Source organism: Taudactylus pleione, unplaced genomic scaffold, assembly GCF_031769625.1.
Source record: "Taudactylus pleione unplaced genomic scaffold, aTauple2 ptg000086l, whole genome shotgun sequence".
NCBI classification, from domain to species: domain Eukaryota; kingdom Metazoa; phylum Chordata; class Amphibia; order Anura; family Myobatrachidae; genus Taudactylus; species Taudactylus pleione.
The window spans coordinates 20,477,500-20,498,548 of record NW_028284488.1 but is presented as its reverse complement, the minus strand read 5'-3'; the positions used below and the strand labels follow the sequence as shown (position 1 = coordinate 20,498,548).

At 43.8% G+C, this 21,049-nt stretch overlaps 1 protein-coding gene across 2 annotated transcripts in view; it reads right to left on the bottom strand.

The window, feature by feature from the left end:
* Nucleotides 1–21,049, bottom strand: part of CAMK1D (calcium/calmodulin dependent protein kinase ID) — a 456,946-nt gene that overhangs the window by 133,686 nt on the left and 302,211 nt on the right. For both annotated transcript variants that reach the window (XM_088468914.1, XM_088468913.1), the window contains exon 3: nt 13,842–13,916. In XM_088468914.1, the coding sequence (XP_088325040.1) occupies nt 13,842–13,916 (75 nt within the window). The remainder of the gene's footprint in view (nt 1–13,841; nt 13,917–21,049) is intronic.

The following is a 21,049-nucleotide window of genomic DNA, read 5'->3' as shown; positions in this document are numbered from 1 at the left end:
TCCCCTAGAAACAGTATGCATCAATAAAGTAGGTACAGTAGATCCCGGTAGGTACAGTAGATCCAGGCTCTCCTCACCCAATCACCTTCACAGATGATGTAACCGAGAGGCCAAATAATAAATACGGAAATTCGGCAGTGCTAGGCTCTCGGCCTACATAGAGTTTTAAGTTTCATTCGAGATCGTTTATCTGCCCAGACTAAAGAGCAAAGATAGCTATCCATCAGTTGAAAAATACGAGGAAAAATATAAGCAGGGGCCTACTGAAAAACATACAAAAATCTGGGGAGAACTATCATTTTAACCAAATTCACCCGACCTGTAAGGGTCAAGGGAAACTTGTTCCAAGCATGCAGCTTAGTTTTCAAGAAGTCAATTTGTGGCTGAACATTAAGTGGGATAAAGTCCGACATAGGCGACGAAATCCAAATTCCCAAATGGAGGTCCATTGCAAGGGAGTATTTGCAGCCCCAACAGGAAAGGAAGGACCATGAACAGGAAGAATGTAAGATTTATTCCAGTTAAAGTGCAGCCCAGAAAACTGTCCAAAGAAATGCATCAGACAAGAATAACAGCATGTTGTCTGCATAGAGAGCCACTGTGTTGACCCTTTGCTGTATCCCAGTGGTTCTCAAACTCGGTCCTCAGTACCCCGCACAGGTCACATTTCCAGGTCACCCAGCAGGTGCACAGTTGTATTGATTACTCACTGACACATTTTAAAATATCCACAGGTCTAGCGAATTATGGCCCTCATTCAGAGCCACTCGTTAACAGCAGTACGCTCGTTGCGTTCCGATGTTGAATAACCGCGCATGCGTCGGTGTAACACTGCGCATGTGCGTACTGCAGATTGCGAGTTTTTTGGGACTCGTTCCTAAAATAGCGTACAGGAAGTGACATGTCAAATGTGATTGACAGAACAGGGCGTTTTAGGGTGTTGACGAGGGTGGAGATGGAAAAACGCAGGCGTGGCGAGTCGTTTTTGGGGCGTACATACATTAGCAGATGCGAGCGTAAAATGTGTACGGACCGACTCCTACGTCACTGGATGATCCTCTTTCCCTTCCTAATGCTCGCACAGCTTAGGGTCTGGATTACTCGACCACATTGGCGATGGCCTTCTCCTCCGTCCCTGGACTCCATGATGTTGTTGCGATTAATCGCGGGCGGGCAGAAAAGCAATTAGTGTTGGATTGAGAACCGGCTTGGTATGTGTTTTGAAATCAGTTTTTTGGGATAGCACAAAACGTACGCAGGTGGAACTCAGAGCTGCTAATGTCAGGATGACACAGTCAATTTGCGTACATTTGGGGGGGTTTATTTGGGCAGCAATTTGTTGGTTAGGGCCTATTGTAACAATAATTTCATCATGTTTTCAGTTTCGCACCATTTTATTTGTGCCTCTTGAATTTGCCGAATTATATGAATTTTTAAACGTTCCTTAAAGAGCCATTTTTTTTTTTATTATTTTTTTTGGGCCGAGTTTTTGCCTTTTGGCCCAGGATTAAATGTAACCCATTTGTACAATAATTTCACAATCCAATGTCATTGTTTAATTTCCAATTTATTGCTCAAACAAAAAAACTTATTTTAAAAATTTTGGGGACATCTTTTTTGCCCAAAGATATGTTCCCAAATCAAACAAATTGTCCCAACATAACTGTTGACATAAACATACATCAAAAAAATAAAAACATTTCACAAGAAAGGAGAGGGAAGTTTTGACCCGAAAGGAATATGAGCCAAGCACAGAAGGATTGTGGGAAAAGTCACCATTGCTGTCACCGTTTTTTCACCCGTTTGGATGGGGGAGGGAGGGCGCCAGACCGGGTCCGGGATGTCATCGGGCTGGCCTGTCCAGAGGCAGATGTTGTGGCCTCTGGACTAGGCACAGGGCTAGGCACATTTGGAGGATTGGCTGATGTTGTGCCAGAGGTGGAGGATCCTGATGTTCCGGCAGGAAGGGAGGTCGGCTCCACCATGTGCTGGCGAACGAGCTGCTCCAGGGCATTGGCGATGCGGATGTTGGCCCTGGTATTTTCCGCCAGGGCCTGACCAATGGTCTCGTTGGCCGCAGCATTTTGCTCCAGGGCCTCAGCCACCCGTAGCAGACTGGCGTCCATCCTCTGCAGAATCTCCGTATGGGAATCCGATTTGAAATTGAGTTCTGTGAGGAGGGCCACTGCCTGCGAGGGGGATTGTCCTGGACTGGCTTCTGCAGGGTCCTCAGCCGGATGTACTGGTTCCTCCCCTGCAGAGCCAGCAGAAATTCGGCGGCCAAGGCTCCCCTCTGGAGCAGACTCATCCGCCTGTGTCTCTGTTAGGAAAAAAGAGAAAAGCCTCACATTACAATCTACATATTGGCACAATAACATTTCAGAGTTGATGACATCCAAAGATTTACCTGGGACAACATGAGGAGCCGCAAAGTCTGGCATGTCCGTATCCATGTTGGACACGCCAAACACCTCCACAGGCTGCACACACCCCTGTGCCAGCTCTTCTAAATCCGTCAACTCCAATGACACAGGGGTGGGACCCCCACCTGTCCCCCTTGCATGCCTAGCCCTGTCCGCGAGTTTTTGTTTTAAGCGATATTTGAAGTCGCCCCATCTGTGGGAAAAAATGGAAGCCATTATCCTTTGGTTTAAAATGGGGTTTGTTTTTAGGGGGGGGCAAGGGTTTACTTACCGCCGTTTGACATCCCGGGCTAGACGGACATAATCACCCACCCTATTGACAGCAACGACTACCTCTTCCCACATTCTCCACTTCTGGCTTAGACTCATATTCCTGTCTGCCTGTGGCAGGATGTCCACACACTTCTGGATCAAAACCTCCATCTCCTTTCTTGTGAAATGTGGCTGCCTTTTTTTTTTGCCCGCTTTGGCCGGAATACTGGGCCCAGCAGCCTCTTCCATGTCATTCTCCTCACCTATTTGTGTAAATTTACAGAATTCACAAAATCACAACTTGCCTAATCTTATGTTTCAAATTAATCATTGATACAAAATGCATGAAAGACTTACCGCCTGACTCTTGGGCATTTTTTCCCTGGTCTGTCGCCATGTCTGAGGTCCAAACAAGAAATACACCAGAATTTGAATGTGTTTTCGTGACGTATTTATACATGCGTCCTTATTTTGCGGCCGCATCATTGATTGTGCGGCCCTATGATCCCTCCTTAATTTGTGCGGGAAACGAAACACTATTTATGGCTTGGTGTGTCTCAAGTCGAGGTGGCGTTTTTGGATTGTTGGAGGTTATCTTGGCTGGAGTTTATTGATTGCGTAGAAAGGAGTTGGCGGTTGGAGATTCGTTTGTTGGTTAGATTTGCGTTTTTTTTTTCCGTTATCTTTGTTGGTTTATATTTTTGGGACCTCGTTTCTTGATTTGGTAAGTTTTGTGAAGTCTAACTTTTGTTCAATTGTTGTTTCATTGTGTTTCTTATTTTTGGTAAATTTTGGATCCATAATTTCTTCTATTTTAGATTTTGTTTATTTTCGACCCAAAAGACCTTTTGATTTTGACTCTTATATATTTGCTCTTGGTAAGTCCATTTTTTATCTTGTATTTGCAAACTAATTAGCGCATTTTTAGTAGTTACTCTTGTGACTTGTATTAGCGAACTAATTAGCGCATTTTTAGTAGTTACTCTTGTGACTTGTATTAGCGAACTAATTAGCGCATTTTTAGTAGTTACTCTTGTGACTTGTATTAGCGAACTAATTAGCGCATTTTTAACAGCTTAATAATCATTCTAACTTTTTGGTGGTTTCTCTTTCGCTTTTTGTGCCAACATTTCGACCCATTTTGATGTACTGTGTTAAATGTCGCTTTGCTGTTTTGCTAAATGGGTGTTTGGCATATTTTAACTTTGGTCTAGCACAAAATTTGTAAACAAAAATGCACAGAGTGAAATGTGTCAAGTAATTTTGGTGTTTATTTTCAGTTTGGACGTATCATGACAATACCCCGGCATGTAAGCAGCAATGGATGGTATCATCAAGCTAAGTTGTTTTAATATAGTTTTGGGGTGGGTCAAAAGCCTTACTTTAAAATCTTTGAATTTCAGGTTGATCTGGGGCGGATTGTTCTGGCCATGCTCCCGGAAGCCGACCAACCTCAATCTCGTCCCAGGCGTAGGCATCGTAGGCATGCAAGGCCCCAGATATTTCGAACACGTGTCACCCTTTTTGGAATGCCCGATGATGAGGTTTTAAGACGCTACCGTCTACCTCCCAAAATCATCATAGACACTCTCTCATTAATAGAAAGTGATCTTGAGCGGCAAATTGACAGTCCAACAGCAATACCACCACTTACGCAATTTATGGCGGTGTTACATTTCTGTGCCTCAGGATCGTTTCAAACAACGGTGGGAATAGTGGCGGGCATCTCCCAATCCTCCTTTTCCCGGATCCTGAGGGCAGTGATGGAGGCACTTTTCAAGCACCTCCATCATTTTATTCAAATGCCTTTGGATATGGGTGCCCTTAGTGTGGCCAAGGCCAATTTTTACCAAATAGCTGCCTTCCCACACATCATAGGGGTTGTGGATGGTACTCACATACCACTTCAGCCTCCAGCCCGGCTGGAGGCCATATTTAGAAACAGGAAACACGATCACTCCCTGAATGTAATGGTGGTATGTGATGCCTCCCTCCAGATCCTGTCCCTGAATGCTAAATTACCCGGAAGTGCACATGACTCCTTCGTCATCCGGCAATCAGGGATATGGCACAAATTAACCAACCTACAAGCTGGTGATGCGTGGCTTCTGGGTAAGTGGAGACCTTTAGTACATAACAATGTTAAGCTTGATACACAGTGTTCCTGATGTTGTCAATTCTTTTCCATAGGAGACAGTGGATATCCTTGCATGTCCTGGCTGCTCACTCCTTATTTGGCTCCCACACCAGGCCCACAAAGTGCATTTAATTCCGCACTTACAGCCACCAGGCAAGTGGTGGAGCGCTGTATCTGCCTTTTAAAAGGCCGATTCAGATGCCTCCACCGCTCTGGTGGCGAGCTCATGTATTTGCCGGATATGGTGTCGAAAATTGTGGTCCTGTGTGGGATATTTCACAACATCGCCATAAGGAGTGGTGTCCCAATGCAGCCAGAGGATGCCTTACCTGAGGATGGCCCCCCCGAGGTTGGTCGGAGGTCAGTATGTGGGGGGGCCATACGCGATGATGTGGTGGCCAGATTTTTTAGGTAAGTTTGAACAAAACAGTGTTTTAACCTAATGTGTTTGTGTTTGTTTGCGAACATCTAATTTTGTTTTCTTTTTTTCAACATCTTCGGTTTGTTCACATAATCTTTGGCACTACAACGCTCACTACTTCATGCTACCCTTACAAAACCTGGATCTGCTCATTTTGGGAATATATTCTGGAACCCATATCGCAACGCCATGTTTGTGGAATCATTTTGGCATGGTCCTTCCTCAACCAGTTCTTGATTTGTTTTTTTTGGGTTTTTTTTTATTGGGTATGTGTTGTATTTGAGATTCTCACTGTGTGTTTTTTTTGTGAGTGACCACTTTGATTTCTCAGTTATGTTGTGAATAAATGTTTGGAGAGTTAAATGTTCTTCCTTTTTTTGGACGTTACCAGCAAGTTTAACCAGGTTAACACACCTTACATTTGACTAAGGGGTAATCCAGTACTGACGCCAGTTGAGCAAAAATGAAATATGTTTTCAGGTTCCCAACCCACACCAAAAGGAAGCCTGTCCAATCATTTGGCTTTGTAAGATTCGCCTAAGCAGCTCGCCCACCAACTAGGAACCTGTAAAATGTAGAAATATCTAATTGCCACTACACACAAAAAGGGAAATGACATTGTTACTGTTATGTGTTTCTTGAGGGTGTTTTACATACAAATACAAAACCCAATCTAATTTTTAAAAAATGCAAAACCTTGCAGGAACAGTCTACTTATGTCAGGGTTAACTATCTTTGGTTCTGAAAAAACGAATGAGGCAGAACGTATATTAGAAATAAACAATTTATTTTGAAAAAGATAAAAACAAAAAAAAACTACTGCCGAAGGATGCCAGACAGCCGGTCAAGGGCCACAAGCACCCCAATTACATTTTGGCGCATGTGTGCCACACAATGTTCGACCTCTTGCCGACGCCTCTGTTCCTCTGTGGGTGAGAAAAGTATGTGGATTAATCAAACAATAGGGAATCCACATTAAAAAAACAAAAACACAACGAAATCACTCCAAAATCAAAATTTAAAAAAAAAGGGGTGCTGCAAAAATTACAAGGCCTATGTAGAAATACCCACAGGTGTGATATGTGTATGTTGAAATCAGCAGGAAGAGGTAAAGGCAAACTGCTAAATCACCAAAAAAGAACCCAAAAATCACGAATAAAGGAACGACACATGATTACATACAAACAGTTTGTGGTTAAAAAAAACGCAAAAGAAAAACATACCGGTAGCCAAAACGGCAGATCCCGAAGTCCCTCCATCTTCATCCTCGGAGGAGCCTTCATTCCCCAAAGAACGGGGCGGGGTTATCACGGACTCCGGGGAGGGGGTAATTGGAAGAGGGGTGGTTGGAGGAGAGGGGGAAGGGGGACGGAGGGGAAGGAGGCCCGACAGTTCCGGGAGAGGCTCTTGGAAGGCTTGGGAGGAGGGGGGAATAGGGGAATTATTTGGGGTGGAGTGTTGGCTGGGGGTGGGTGAGAGTGGGCGGGACCGCCGTCTGGCCGGACGGTGACGGCGTAGTCTTGCCTGTCCCCCTAAAAGATGTCAAACAAATTGTGGTTAGTTTCTGGCCAAATCCTGCCCAAATAACATTTTAAAATCACCCACCACCAACAAAAAACATGCAAATATGAGTAGAATGAATATATCAGAAATAGAGGGAAAACATGGTCATGCAGATATGAGGAGAATGAATAAATAGGACAGACATAAAAACATGCACACGCAGATATGATGAGAATGAAAAAATAGGACAGACATGAAAACACGCACACGCAGTTTGCCCCACAAAGACAAACATGAAAACCACAATACATAACACTTACTTTCCAATATCTGCATGCGAAAGCATGCCAGCAAGCGGGGCGTTCGCCGTTGCAGGTCAGACCACCTGCGCTCCAGCTGGCCGATGTTGCGGCGTGAGCCGAAGGAGCGCAGGCGGGCCCGTGCCTCCGCATAGGCGGAACGCTTCTGCCGGTTGGTGATGGGTGGAGGCTGGCTGGTGATACGCCGATCCAGCACCTCCGTTAGCACCAGCAGCTCGCGCCTGGTGAATGCGGAGGCTCTCATGATGGCAATGGTGTTTTTCTTAAAATTAATTTTTGATAAAGTGTGCCAAAAATTTCTGATTGGCTAATGTAGCTTGGAAATTAACAGGAGCAATTTGATTGGTTAGTGTATGAGTCATGTGTTCGACAGGGCCAGAAATCTCTGGAGAGTTATGATAGGCTTGATGCAGTGACATGCGTAAGCAAATTTAAATAAAGAAATGAACCCCGGAAAATATGCGGGGATCCACAGCAATAGAACAATTTGATGTGGCTAACATGTTTTTTGAGCAATAAATGCGAATGTTTAAGCCGTACGTATTCTGCGGGTAAACACAAACACGGACAAGAGTAAAGTTTCTTGCATTGTGTTGAAAAAAACAAAAACATTAAGCTAATTGATACATTGATTGGCATGATACGATTGATGGAGGTAGGCAGAATAAAGGAGCAGGTAATCGACATCTGACATGGCCACTTCCGGTTTATACTTGTGCGTGCGTTCCCTTCAAGCCATTTCGGGGATGTACGCTCGCTATTTTGCACGCTCGTTAGTTAGAGGAGGGGTCGTCTGAGTTTGGGGAGGATTTTTAGATGCGATCGAAAATACGAGCGAGCCCTTGAATTTAAATATTTTTGTACGTACGCCTAACGTACGTGCGCCCGCTTGCGAGTGGCTCTGAATGAGGGCCTATGTCACTTGTGATTCTGTGAGGAGACCTGGAAAACATTCACTATTGGGGTGTCCTGAGGACTGAGGCCCTCATTCAGAGGCGCTCGCAAGAAGCGAGTGCTCGTTCTGAATGAGGGCGGCCGCTTCATTTTTGAAGTGCGGCCTCCTGGTCGTTAGGTAAGCTGTGGGTTACCACCCACAGCTTAACGACCGACCAGGTTGATGGTCGCAATGGTGAGCAGGAAACTCCCCACTGACATCACTGATGATGTCAGTGCGGCCGCCCACAAAACAGTAGGCGTTCGATAAGGAACGCCTCCGTTTTGGAAACCACCCCCCCGGCCCGCCTACAAAACGGGGTGAGCTGTTGACCAACATCGACAGCCGCCCCTTTTGTAGAGAGCTCCAGAGTGAGAGAGTTTCTCTCTCGCTCCGGGGCTTGCGCACGTGCAGTGCGGCCGCTGCGCGTGCGCAGGGCTAACTATCGACCCAGATGCGAGCACATCGGTGCTTGCGACCGGGTCTGAATGAGACCCTGAGTTTAAGAACCTGTCCTGTATCCGAATCCCCCGTATGCCAGGGTGATTTCTAAGACGACATGCTAAAGGTTCAATGGCCAGGGCAAAAAGGGTCAGAGAAAGAGGACAACCCTGTCTTGCACATCTAGAGAGGCAAAACTGTTTCACCGATGAATTAGTCTTGGAGTGCCACCTTTCTTTGTTTGGTGCATTAGGGGTGCTATCCCCAGGTAGGCACCCATCCAAGTTGATCTCAGCTTCAGCTACCTCCAGTGCCGGATTAGGTCGCTGTCTCCCCGGTCACTGCTGTGCAGGTTTGAACGTGTTACATCAGTTCATTTGTGACTGCCACACTTGTGATTTGCACGAAAGAAGAGCTGCGTGCAGTGATTTGTTTTTTAAGTGATCTGAGGGTGTGTCTGGTGCCGATATTTATCGAAGACTTTGTGCACAGTATGGAGAAAGTGTATTGTCGCGAAGAAGTGTGTATGAATTTGATGTATGAAGTTCAAAGAAGGTCGCACTAGTGTCAGCCATGAAGAAGGAGCCAGATGCCCGTCCACGTCCCCAACTGATAAGAACATTTAGTTTGCACATGAACTGATTCTGCTGGCTAGACGAGTGACAGTGGATTATGGGCCTGATTCAGGATGGATTGCTATTCTGCTAATGCACACACCGTTGTGAATATCAGCGGTGATATGCAAATGCAATGCAATCACAATATAACAGTGCGATTGGAGCCTCACATAAGGACAGCCACTTTCCCTTGTCTCTTAGCAATATAGCAAAACAATCGGTAACATCGGACCCATACGCATACTTGCACAAGCCCTGACTTTACTCAGAAATTGCTAATAGCCACGCATGCTATGAGACTTCACACTGCCTATGGCCACGCAGTGGATAATTTATGCATGCCGTTGAAACGCACTGGAGCACCTGTGTCTGCCCGACCACCCCCCGACACCACCCACAAACGGCACTTCCTGTCAATCACTTTGCTATTGGTCTGCATGGCCTCTGCGATTGCAGCCCCGATTGCAATAGCTAGTTCGCGCACTGCTATGCATACGAATGTGCAGAACGCAACAATCGGCCGATTGCGTGAATATTAGCAACTGCGATCCACAGGGCCGGGTTAAGACTTGTGGGGGCCCCGGGGCAACCGGATTAAGGCGTGTGGGGGGCCACCTCCAAGCCACATGGCGCCTGTGCCTATCCCCCCTTAAGGCACCTGTGCCTACGTACCCCCCTGCAGCCCCATACGGAGCCTCTCTTACCTGATGTGTCCCGGCCGGCAGAGCAGCTCCTGGGTTCCCTCCTCAACGTCACGGACATGTGTCACATGACGCTAATGAGGGGACTCGGGAGCAGCTCGGAGTCTGCGCTGCATGCAGCATCACAGTGCTGCTGCATTCAATAAAACAGCTGCGGCTTCTGAGTCCGGCCACCATCCGGGAACAGGTGCCGCTGGACACCTGTTCTTGGCAGGGTCACATCGACCCTGTGTGGGGGCCCTTCCATGTGTGGGGGCCCCGGAACGACCGCCCCTGTCGCCCCTCACTTAATCCAGCCCTGGCGATACATGCCTATGCAATAATCCACTACAGACTTGGGTTTCAAAAGGCTTGTGCGAGATGGGTACTGAAACAACAGCACAAACAGAAGCGTTTGGACATCTTCAAACAAAAGTTGGACCAATACTCTAAGGAAGATAAAATTTCTTAAAAATAATTATTACTGGTGACGAGACATGGATTCATCACTACGAGTCTGAGAGTAAACGGCAGAGTATGGAATTGACATCATCAGCTGGAAAATTGATGCTTGCAGTTTTCGGGGATTCTCAAGGGCCAGTATTGGAACATTATTATGAAAAAGGTTCAACAATCAACAGTGCTCGTATCAATAAGATGCTCACTGAGGAGCTGAAGCCTAAAATTCAAACAAAACACAGACGACTTCTAGCCAAGGGTGTTGTGTTGTTGCATGACAATGCATGTCCGCACACCGCTGTTCATACTGTCGACACTCTCCAAAAACTTTGCTTTGAGGTGTTAAAGCATCCTCCCTATAGTCCTGATCTTGCACCATCGGACTATAACCTGTTAAGGTTTCCCTGAAAGAAACAGGACATCTGATGAAGACATCGGTGCATTCGTGGCTTGCAGCTCAACCTAAAATATTTTTTAATGAGGGAATACGAAAGCTTGTTGACAGATGGACATAGTCTATTGAAAAGCAGGGAGATTATGTTGAAAAATAATGCATTTGTCTTTTCTAAAAGTTGAATAAAATAAATTCTACAGCCAGAAAGCAAAATACTTTTGACTCGTGTATGTATGTGTGTGTGTGTGTGTGTGTAATATATATATATATGTATATATACACACCCACACACATACATACAGACAGACACACGCAGGAATCTATTATTTAAAGTGTTGTGTCTGCATTAACATAATATAATGCTATTTTATACAGGGTGCATGTTGAAATATAAAGTAATAATAAACCAAACAAGTGTCTTCACCCCTTCAGTCCACCAGCTGGCCCTAGCAAGTTACAAAAAGACATAAGCCAGAGCTTGTAAAGCCTGCTCCTCTATGGTGATCCATTGTTTGATACGGTTATAACCATCCCCAGGACAGCTCCATTACTTGTGCAAGATGTACAGTTTGGTTGTAGCTAATGAAATGGGACGATTGGAGATCACAATTTGCTTCTAGCCAACACTTCCTGCTTAAGTTTTAGGGGTCAATCCAGGGGCGTATCTATGGGTGCAGGGTGTGCGGTGCACACGTGCCCCTGTGACCAGGAGGGGCTCGCACCGAACACCATGCTCCCATATTTTCTAACACTTACCTCTCCGAGGTCCTGCGTCGGGTGTCTCAGCCTTGCACAAAATGCCGGAAAACGGCCGCCGTGACCATTTCCCCGGAGACCTGCACAAGTGCAGGAGACTGGGCACAGACTAGTGCCCAGAGTCTACTGATGCCGCGGCAGCCGGCGGTCATCCTTCAGTCTGCTGGTGGCCGCTGGAGTGAGAGGAGGGGCCCCGGAATGGGAATGCACATGGGTCCCCTCCTCTCTTAATAAGCCCCTGGGTCAATCCAATTAAATGTGAAGGGTGAGAGTTTCCGGACCAGCACCTCGCACCCTTCATGGCCCGGGCCGAACCTGAATTTGATTAATTTGGCTCGGCGCCCTATGGGGCTACGACCACTTTTAAACAAATCCGGGCTGCCATAATGTGCGGCCATTGCCGCGTTGACTCACACCTGCGAGATCATTGCAGCAATTGGATTGAGTAAAGTGGAGAAGTTGCCCATAGCAACCAATTAGCTTCTGCCATATTATAGACTGTGCTAGATAAAATGATACCTAAAAGCTGATTGGTTGTTATGGGTAACTTCCAGTGGCAGTTTGAAGCTGGAGTGGCAGAGCAGTTCAAAACTAAAAGAGGAGGAACCACACCAACTGCATCCCCAAACACTGCCTGGCCACCCCAGCATCACCGAATAGGAGTCAGCTGTAAGCCACCATGGACCAGCCAGGTACAGCACACACAGGAACCGCAAGGATCACCCGCCCACAAGAATCCATTGCTAGCCAGCTTCCATTGGCTAGCTAACTATCTGCCCGTCCCCCAGTGACTCAACGGAGTCTGGGGGCGAGTGATCCATTGATGCTACTGTATGTGCTTCTCGCTGACTCCCAGACGGCGATATTGGGGTGGGCAGCGTTTGGGGGTGCAGTTGGCGTGGCATCCCCTCTCTAAGTTTTGGGCTGCAATGAACCGCCACAGATAACTTCCCCACTTGATCTCTCTGGAAGGTTTAATACATCTCCCTCTCAGGTTCCGGACTCCCAAGACAATGCCATGATCGCTATGTGAAGCTCACTAAAGAAGGAATTTGGGATAAATATTGGGAAAGATGGGAAGAGTTATGATTAACACTGGATTTGTAATGCTATTGAGTTTTTTGATGCTTTCTAGTTATGATGTGTTTATGCTTGTTTTCGGTTACCAATGAGAACTTGTTTAGATTTAAAGGTAAAGTATTGTTATTCTAAAAAAAACAAAAAAACGATTGAATAAAAAAAAAAAAATAGTAGTAATAGGGTAAAAGTACTGTAGATCATATTGTTAGGTAAACTGATTTATTTTCTAAACATGCTTACTATCTATCGGCATAATGAGATATTGACATGCACAGTGGGAGTCAAGGGGTTTTGAATTGTGCTGATGAAAAAATTCAATTCAGGGAAGTCAAGTGCTTTGACAATAACCTGTGTGGGTGTGAATCATTCTAATAAGTGCTTTTTCATAGAAAATATTTCAGCTGGACAATGCAAATAAGAAAATGTACTTAAAACAAGTGTTTTATTGGTACACAGGTGACTGGTTATAGGACATTTAATAATGTTTTTGTTTTTTCAAAGTGCTTATTAAGCATAGATATAATTGGTTGTTGTATGATGAAGTATGGAAAACTGAACATACAGGGCAACAAATTATTGAAAAGGGTATTCGCGGCTGAGAGAAACCCAATGAATAGAAAGTTTTATTTATTCAGATATTAGGATTTGTAAAAAATGTTGTGTGCTTTAACGTAAATGTAGTAAATGTCCAGAAACTACAGTATGAATATTCCCTGGCTTTTATCTGTTAGCATGAAACATTTATTTCATTGTACAGGCATTAAAGAAGGGAAATGTAATTAACTAATATAATAACAAAATATAGACAATATTGAAAAATGTTCCTGTGTTGGTAATGGCACCAGGTACATGGTAGGATATGATGCAGCATACAATACAATATTGATAGGGCAATTTTACTGTGGTGCTCAGTTCCCAGAACTCATACTTGCTTGAATCTACTGGCTTTGTGGAATAAGTTACACAACATTTGCGACACACATAAGGAAGAATTGTGCTGTTTTTATAGGATGAACTACACCAGTTATTTTTAATTCCTGTATTGACTCAGCTCTAAGCAAAATAGGGGATTCACCTCTTTAGAGCAATCATTATTTAACATGTAATCTATACTGTTGTCTACATGGATGGGTTTCCATTGGATTGGATTTGAAATGGTTAAAAGTCATACATTTCAGGGGAAAAAGTATCTATGCAATTATGCTTGCTAATTATCTAAATAATGAAATATGATACACAACACTCTGGTCACCATAGCAACATAGCAAATTATACCTACAGGCTATGACACCAGCACAGTACTTATTCATCAGACAATATCTGTATGTGTTATTATAAGAGGAAATTTAGGTATCAGCAGGGGACATCTCCTATATCACTTGAGAGCATTTTATGTACAAAACTTGTAATTAATGACTACTCACAGCTGCATGACCAGATACAAATGACTGGGACTCTCATAGATATCTTCCAAGGCAACAATGTTCTCATGTTTGATTCTAGGGAGAGAGAAAACAGAATAATGAGCATCTGGGTAAAATATTTTCTTTTATTGCACATTGCAGTTTCACCAAATGGGTGTAACTTCCTTTTATCCGTATAAAGAACTTCGCAAAATATATCATCATTATTGCAAATATGAGTAACATTTCACTTAAGTAGCCTGACATAATGCATCTATGCCAGATCACATGTAGCACATATATGTCCAAATCCAGTCACTTGCCCAAAATGTTTTCTCACTGTCATTCACCCTAATGACTGATATAAGTGGTTAATACCTAACTGTCCAATTAGCACTATGGGCCTGATACATACTTACCTACTCTACTGGAAGTCTCGGGAGGTTCCCGAATTTTCAGGTAGTCCCCCACATCCCCCCCACTTCCTCGTGAAGTGGGCAGGATGGGGAGATAATTGCCGGAAATTGCGGCTTTGTATCCAGCTAAGCAATGTGAAACCTAATGAACCCTGCTACCACCCCCCCAAAGAGGACAAATGCTCTCGGGTTGCTCTCGGAAGGACATATAGAAAGTCAGCAAGTATGGCCTGATCATATAGCTCATGCACAGAAACAAATCTATACATCGATTGATTCTGAGTCAGACAGAGCTCTGCCATATCTCGATTTGCGTGAGATGGGCTAAAATTGGGCGGCAACATGCAAGAGATCTGTCTCCTGGGAGTTTCGTGGGCATGTAACTAAAGCTCTGGCCCTGATTCAGAGCCGGACGCTATGACAGAGCGCTCGCTCTGAATCAGGGCCGTCCTTCTTGATTTTTAGAGCGGCCTCCTGGCTGCTCGTATAGCTGTAGGTGACCACCGACAGCTATAGCAAGCGGCCAGGAAGATGGTCGCGATGGTCAAGACCATCGCGACCATCGGGCTTGCGATGAGATCCTTGTGGTAGGGTCTCGTTGCCGCAAGCCCTGGAGTGCTCTCGGCTCAAACAGAGCCGAAAGCACTCCCACTGACATCACTTGTGATGTCAGTGGGGCCGGCCCCAGACGGTAGGCGTTCCCATGGCAACGCCTCCGTCTGGGCAGCCACGCCCCTGGCACACCCACCAAAGGGGGCGTGCTGTCACTCAACATCGACAACACGCCCCCTTTGGTACGCAACCCGGAGCGACTGTTTGCCCGTCGCTATCCGAGTCTCGCGCATGCGCACGACGGAGCCGGCTCCGTCGTGCGCATACGCACTGGGTCACCATCGACCCGCTTGCGAGCGTTCAGCGCTCGCGAGCGCGTCTGAATCAGGCCCTCTGTGTGATTCTGAGTCATGTGTAAAGAAAATGGAAGCCTGTTTCTGATGGATGTCTTGTACCTAGCATGGGCTTTGTGCAAGGTCTGATACAAGTAATGCATAACTCAAAACATCTGTATTATATAAGTAATGCATAACTCCCAACATCTGTATTATATAAGTAATGCATAACTCCCAACATCTGTATTATATAAGTAATGCATAACTCCCAACATCTGTATTATATAATTCGGATCCAATCGTGCACCGAAGGCTTGTGTGCCAGAAAAGGGGTGTGGCCTCATGACACTACCCAAATGTCATCACTCTGGGGGCATGCTCAGCAATCCTGGAGATGCTGGGCTACCCCAGGGACTGTCTCTGCACTGTGTAGATGCCATGCGCCCAGTATCTATTCACCTGGTGTGCTCTCCCCAATTCCCTCGTGCCTCTTTTCCTGCTGTCGCATGTTTGGAACAGCAGGACTGTCTCGCCCCAAAGCTGGACAGTTGGAGGTACTGTATGGTGATGATGTTGCAGCAGTTAGCGTAAAATCAGTGGTCAGCCTGTCTTCCCGCTTGCAGATGCATGAATTCTCACATTAGCTGTACAGAATATCGCATTATCTTTGCGCAAAAAACACTTTGCGTCTGATTCAGTATCATGCACTGTGTGCGCATGTGTAGAGTAACTGACCGACCACTAATGTGGAAAGATATAACTAGAACAGGATACTCTATAACAAGCTTAATTTGTGTATGATTTGAGATAGAAATTTATTTTACTTACGAGGGAAAATTTTGATATAATTGAGAATATTTAATACGCAAAACAATATTACATTTATTCAAGAAGTCAGTTATCATAAGAATCTGATCTGAAGCAATGTAAAAAAACGTGCACAAAAACCTACTCCAATTTAGTTTTCAATCACAAATTATTTATTTTGATCAACATTTTTATTTTCCATTTATTTATGTCACTAGTGTACTGTTATGATACCTGATGATCTCCTGCACTGTCAAAACCTAAACAAAGTGCCCTTCGCCAATAACAATCCCCTTTCCCAGAACACACACTTGTTCGTAGGTATTCGGCTGCCATCTGGACTTTGCACTTAAAGTAATAACAATGCAGGAAGCACAGGTATAAAAATATAAACATAGGATTGTGACACTCTAAGAACACATATAGGGAACTACACCTAGATTCTCAGGAGGTCTCCCATTCAGGAATAAACCCAAGCCATTCCTGCTTAGCTTCCCAAACTAGACAGTAGAAGCCTGTCTAAAGCTAATTGATGTAGTAATACAATTAGTACTCCTAATCAGTGATTACCAGAATACTATCCTGCAAGCTAGTCACAACAAGGGTTCAGTTTAGCTACTTATAATTAAACAACTAACAAAGAGGGTATGCATTACATTTTCACTACATTAATAATATATATATATTCTTAAGAAATAATAATAATTCCAGAATAATTAAATAACCATGAGAGTAATTGCAAAACTCCGTAATTTCTTTAGATATACAGCAAACTGCAGGAGAAGACATTTCAAAACACATGGACTATCCAGAGTAGTATATTAGCAATGTGTATATCTGCTAGCAATACGTAATATGTAATCGAACGTATCCAGGATACTTAGCAGATGAAGAAACCTGCAATCCTTCCTAGGCAGCTTTGCAAACAGCTAGAACCAGGGACCAGGCAAGACATGGAATTCTGTGGGAGACTCATCCAGAACAGAACAACCCACACAGGCCCAAGAGTGAGCACCGGATTAAAACTGCTGGCAAACCAATCACAGTCGACCAGGCCAGCTCCCAGGCTGATATCATTACAGGTGAGTAAGTCAGCAACCATTCCAATAATTCAGTCCAGACTCGATAAGTATAACATATACTTGTATCAGTAAAAAAAACAATGGAAAAATTAAATAGATTTTTAGTGAAAAAGCAGCTTATCGTGCGAATAAACACTTATCACGCAATCCTACTAGCCACGGTTGCGAATTCTCCATAGTATGTATCGTGAATTCATTATCACCATCTCCTGAGCAGGTGAAAAGTTGGGGAAAATCCCTATTTTAAGGTAGAAATGTCAGGACTTGGGACCTGATTCAGCAAGGATCGCAACTGCATTTACGCATGTAGTGTCACTGCGATACGCTAATCCACTGCGATCGTTATGCCATCGCAGCACACATAAGGATGCCCACCTTACCTTCCTTACACACATCCGTAATACTTGGCAAGACTGCGAAACCATCTGTAACATCAAGTACCATCGCAGCCTCACACACACTTGCACAAAGCTCTGACCTTACTCAGGAATTGCTAACCCAGTTTCTCCTTAAATAAAGTGTACAACAGATACGGTATGAGTGTTGAAAACAAATCTCATAGGAGGCATCGCGATAGCTGGCATTACATACCATTTCCGGGGAACACATGGGTAAGGTAAACGGATCACAGAAGACTGTATAAAATATGCTAATATGTACTAGTCATGGCACTGCAAATTAAAAGACAAATGTTTACTATAGTCTAAAGCTTTCTGGCAAACACATACAAATCCAAATATGTTTACAGTCATTGCAATTCTGCTCGGAGAAAACGGTCTGCCCATACTCTGCATACATTTGCCAGGATGAATTGTTTGCATGAAGCTCCTCTAATGCTGTTCATAAGAGAACATCATGAGAAACATAAACTACTCCATCCACAAACAGAAAGGATTGTCATTGTCTAGATGAAAACTGGGTTCAGGGCAACAGAAATATTACTGTCATGAACCTGTATATGGCATCTGTAAAAAACTAAACAGCATCAACTATTCCTAAAATAAATGTTGTTTTTTTTTAAATGTTCTCACATATCCCTAAACAAGTAAAACGTATTTATAAAATACAACTTTATTGCTGTGCCCTTTTGAGCTTCTCATTTAGATATCATAATTTCCCACTAGAATGTGGTTTCTGTAACGTGAAATATTCTGATAGCTAGACCTCTTTAAACTATGTAAGGGAACTTTGTGGAAAATACAAGGGCTGATTAAAAAGTAATGAGAGAGCCTCTGTTTTTCTGGCCCATAGGTAGACATGGCAACGCTATGCTGGTTATTGTGAAACTCATACATCGATGTGTCTGAACCTGCGGTTGGACTGCCGTAATCATCTTTGTTTGGTTACAGCAAGTGGAAAATCTTCATACGTTTCATCATGGCGGATATGGAAGACATGTCTGAGATTAAGTCAAGAGATGTGTGATTGAATTTTGAGTTTAAACTTAGAAAAAGCGGAAATTAAAGTCAGGAAATGTTACGGCAAGCATTACGGTGGAGAAACAATTAGCCGTGTTGCAGTACTATTTCGATGGTGGAAGCACTTCAAAGAGGGTAATATGCGAGTGACTGATAAGCGCGTTCTGGGAGACCATACACCGCGGTTACAGATGTCAACATATCCAAAACTGCAGAGATGTTGCAAAATGAAGGAAGGTTAAACTTTACGCAAACTTTCAGCTTCACTTGGCATTTCATATGAACGGGTTCAGCATATTGTGACAAAGGAACTGAAAATACATCACGGGTGTGCCAGGTGAGGTGAGTGCCCAGAAATCTCACAGAAGTGCAGATGCGACGAGGAGTTGAATCGTGCAAAAACACAGTTCGAATGTAGGAGATTTTCTGACAGCGATTGTGACGTGTGATGAATTGTGGATTCATCATTATGATCTTGAATCCAAACAACAGTGCAGTGTATGGTAACACGCAAATTCACCTCCGCCCCAAACAATTCTGTGTGATTCTGTGTAACAGGTGTAACAAAAATGGAGTTTTCAAGCCATTTTGATGTTCAGTGCTCTCAGTCGGTTTTGCAACATATACAGATTGTGACACAGTCCAATATATGTCAATATGTTTTAGAATGCTAACTAGTAAGCTATTACAAATGTATTGTTATGAGACAATATATACTTAAGCCTGTGTCAACATGGTTTTACCTTCAACTATACACCATAAATGTACTCAATTTCTAAGACAACAGTGCCCCCTACAGTCTCAATCTACTTGTGTGTATTGCAAAAGATGACCTTTATACCTTTTAAAATGCCTATTCAGGAGTTTTCCCCTCAGCATCTATCCTATATTAGCTGTACTGTGTCAGTGTGGAAGCAGCCTTATTCCTGGAACCACACTGACTGCAGAAGTGCCAGGAGATCCCGTTTGAATATAATCCAGTCTCTAGATGCTGAGAGAAAGGCTCCTGGATTTTGCTGATGTGATTGCTGTATCTACTGAATGAATCGACAATTGTAGCTAAGTATATTAAATTTACACTTTTATATTCATTTTGTTTGTTCAAGTATCATTTCTGGGAATCCACCCATCTGGGATCTTTTAAATTGAACCCACTTGTAACATTTGGCGAGCCAGGTAGGAGATCCTGTTTGGACCCCCAGCAAAGTACTGTATACTGTATTGTGTAACAAAATGTTTAAGCGATTATTCAGTAAGAGAAAGAGGGCAAGTTTTCCTTCATGGCTGACTAGATCCGGACCCTGGGCTGACATGATGGAAACTGCCTGTAAATACATGTAACCAATCAGAACTATAACACAATTAGTTAGATTTAACAAGGGAGGTGCAAACGGATAAAAAATCCTCTGTCTCATAATTGAATGAGGGAGGTGTGACCTGATCAGTCACAGAGTGTATACTGTACACCACAGTATATCTGTATGTTGTCTGTTTACTGTCTTTGTTTTTGTGTAACTAAAACAAACAAGAATAATGCATTTTAAAATTCTTAAGAAATTTTGTAACAATGTAAAACAGAAATTGGAAGTTCAGCTGGCTGATTTCCAAAGAAAGCATAATGTTGGTTTTTCACTGCCTGAGAAAAAAAATTGTGAAATTTTGCGTAGACCCATATATGTTGGGAAGAGAGGAGGGAGCATAAAACCTATGCAGAACAATGCAGTGATAAGAAAGCCTGTCTCACAGATAGAGAGAGTAGGCTTGAATTCACATTGTCCCATGAATTCCCAAGGGAGGGGCAGTGAGGGGTTTCATTACTTAGCAGCTACTGAGGGAGAGAGATCAGATGCAGCTGTCTTTGAGAAAGAAAGTTGTCAGGTACAAACTTTGAATGTATCTGAAGTAGGGATGTGCAGGCTCGGTTCTACTCGGTTCCGTTCGGTTCTTTTTACCGGATCTTATTGGGTTTCAGCTGTCACGAGTTTTGGATAGCCAATAAGGTTCGGTAAAAAGAACCGAACGGAACCGAGTAGAACCGAGCCTGCACATCCCTAATCTGAAGATTCTTGTGACATTGCAGATCTTGATAATCACACATTGTTAGAACAAGAGTTTGATTCTGAATTGAATGGCAACAAATGTGTGAATGAAGTAACAGAAACTGAGGTTTCTGACAAAATTACATTGGTTTGTGGCACTCCTGAGGTGAAAGATGGTACACCTGAATTACTACATACTGCCCCTGTGTGTGTGTTGAACTGAACAAGAACCAGGAAGTGTCTGAATGCCCATTAGAAAGGGTTGGGCTAAGTGATGATGGGGGAGTGGTTATGATGCCCAGTGATGATTGGGATTTACCCAGAGGGTGGAAAATGGGCAGGATTGCAGTCAAAGACCATACCCCTGAGACAGACAACTACCCCCATGATGATCATGATTACCAAAGAGTTACTGTGAAGTTTCACAATAATGAAAATGCATGCTCAGCAAATGATGTTTATGAGTTATCAGCTATTGATGAGACAGTAGTGGTGGGAATCACACTGATACTGATAACCAGTGAGCCATCACATATGGCAATGCACAACAGCTTTGCCACCACAACATACAAACTGAGTG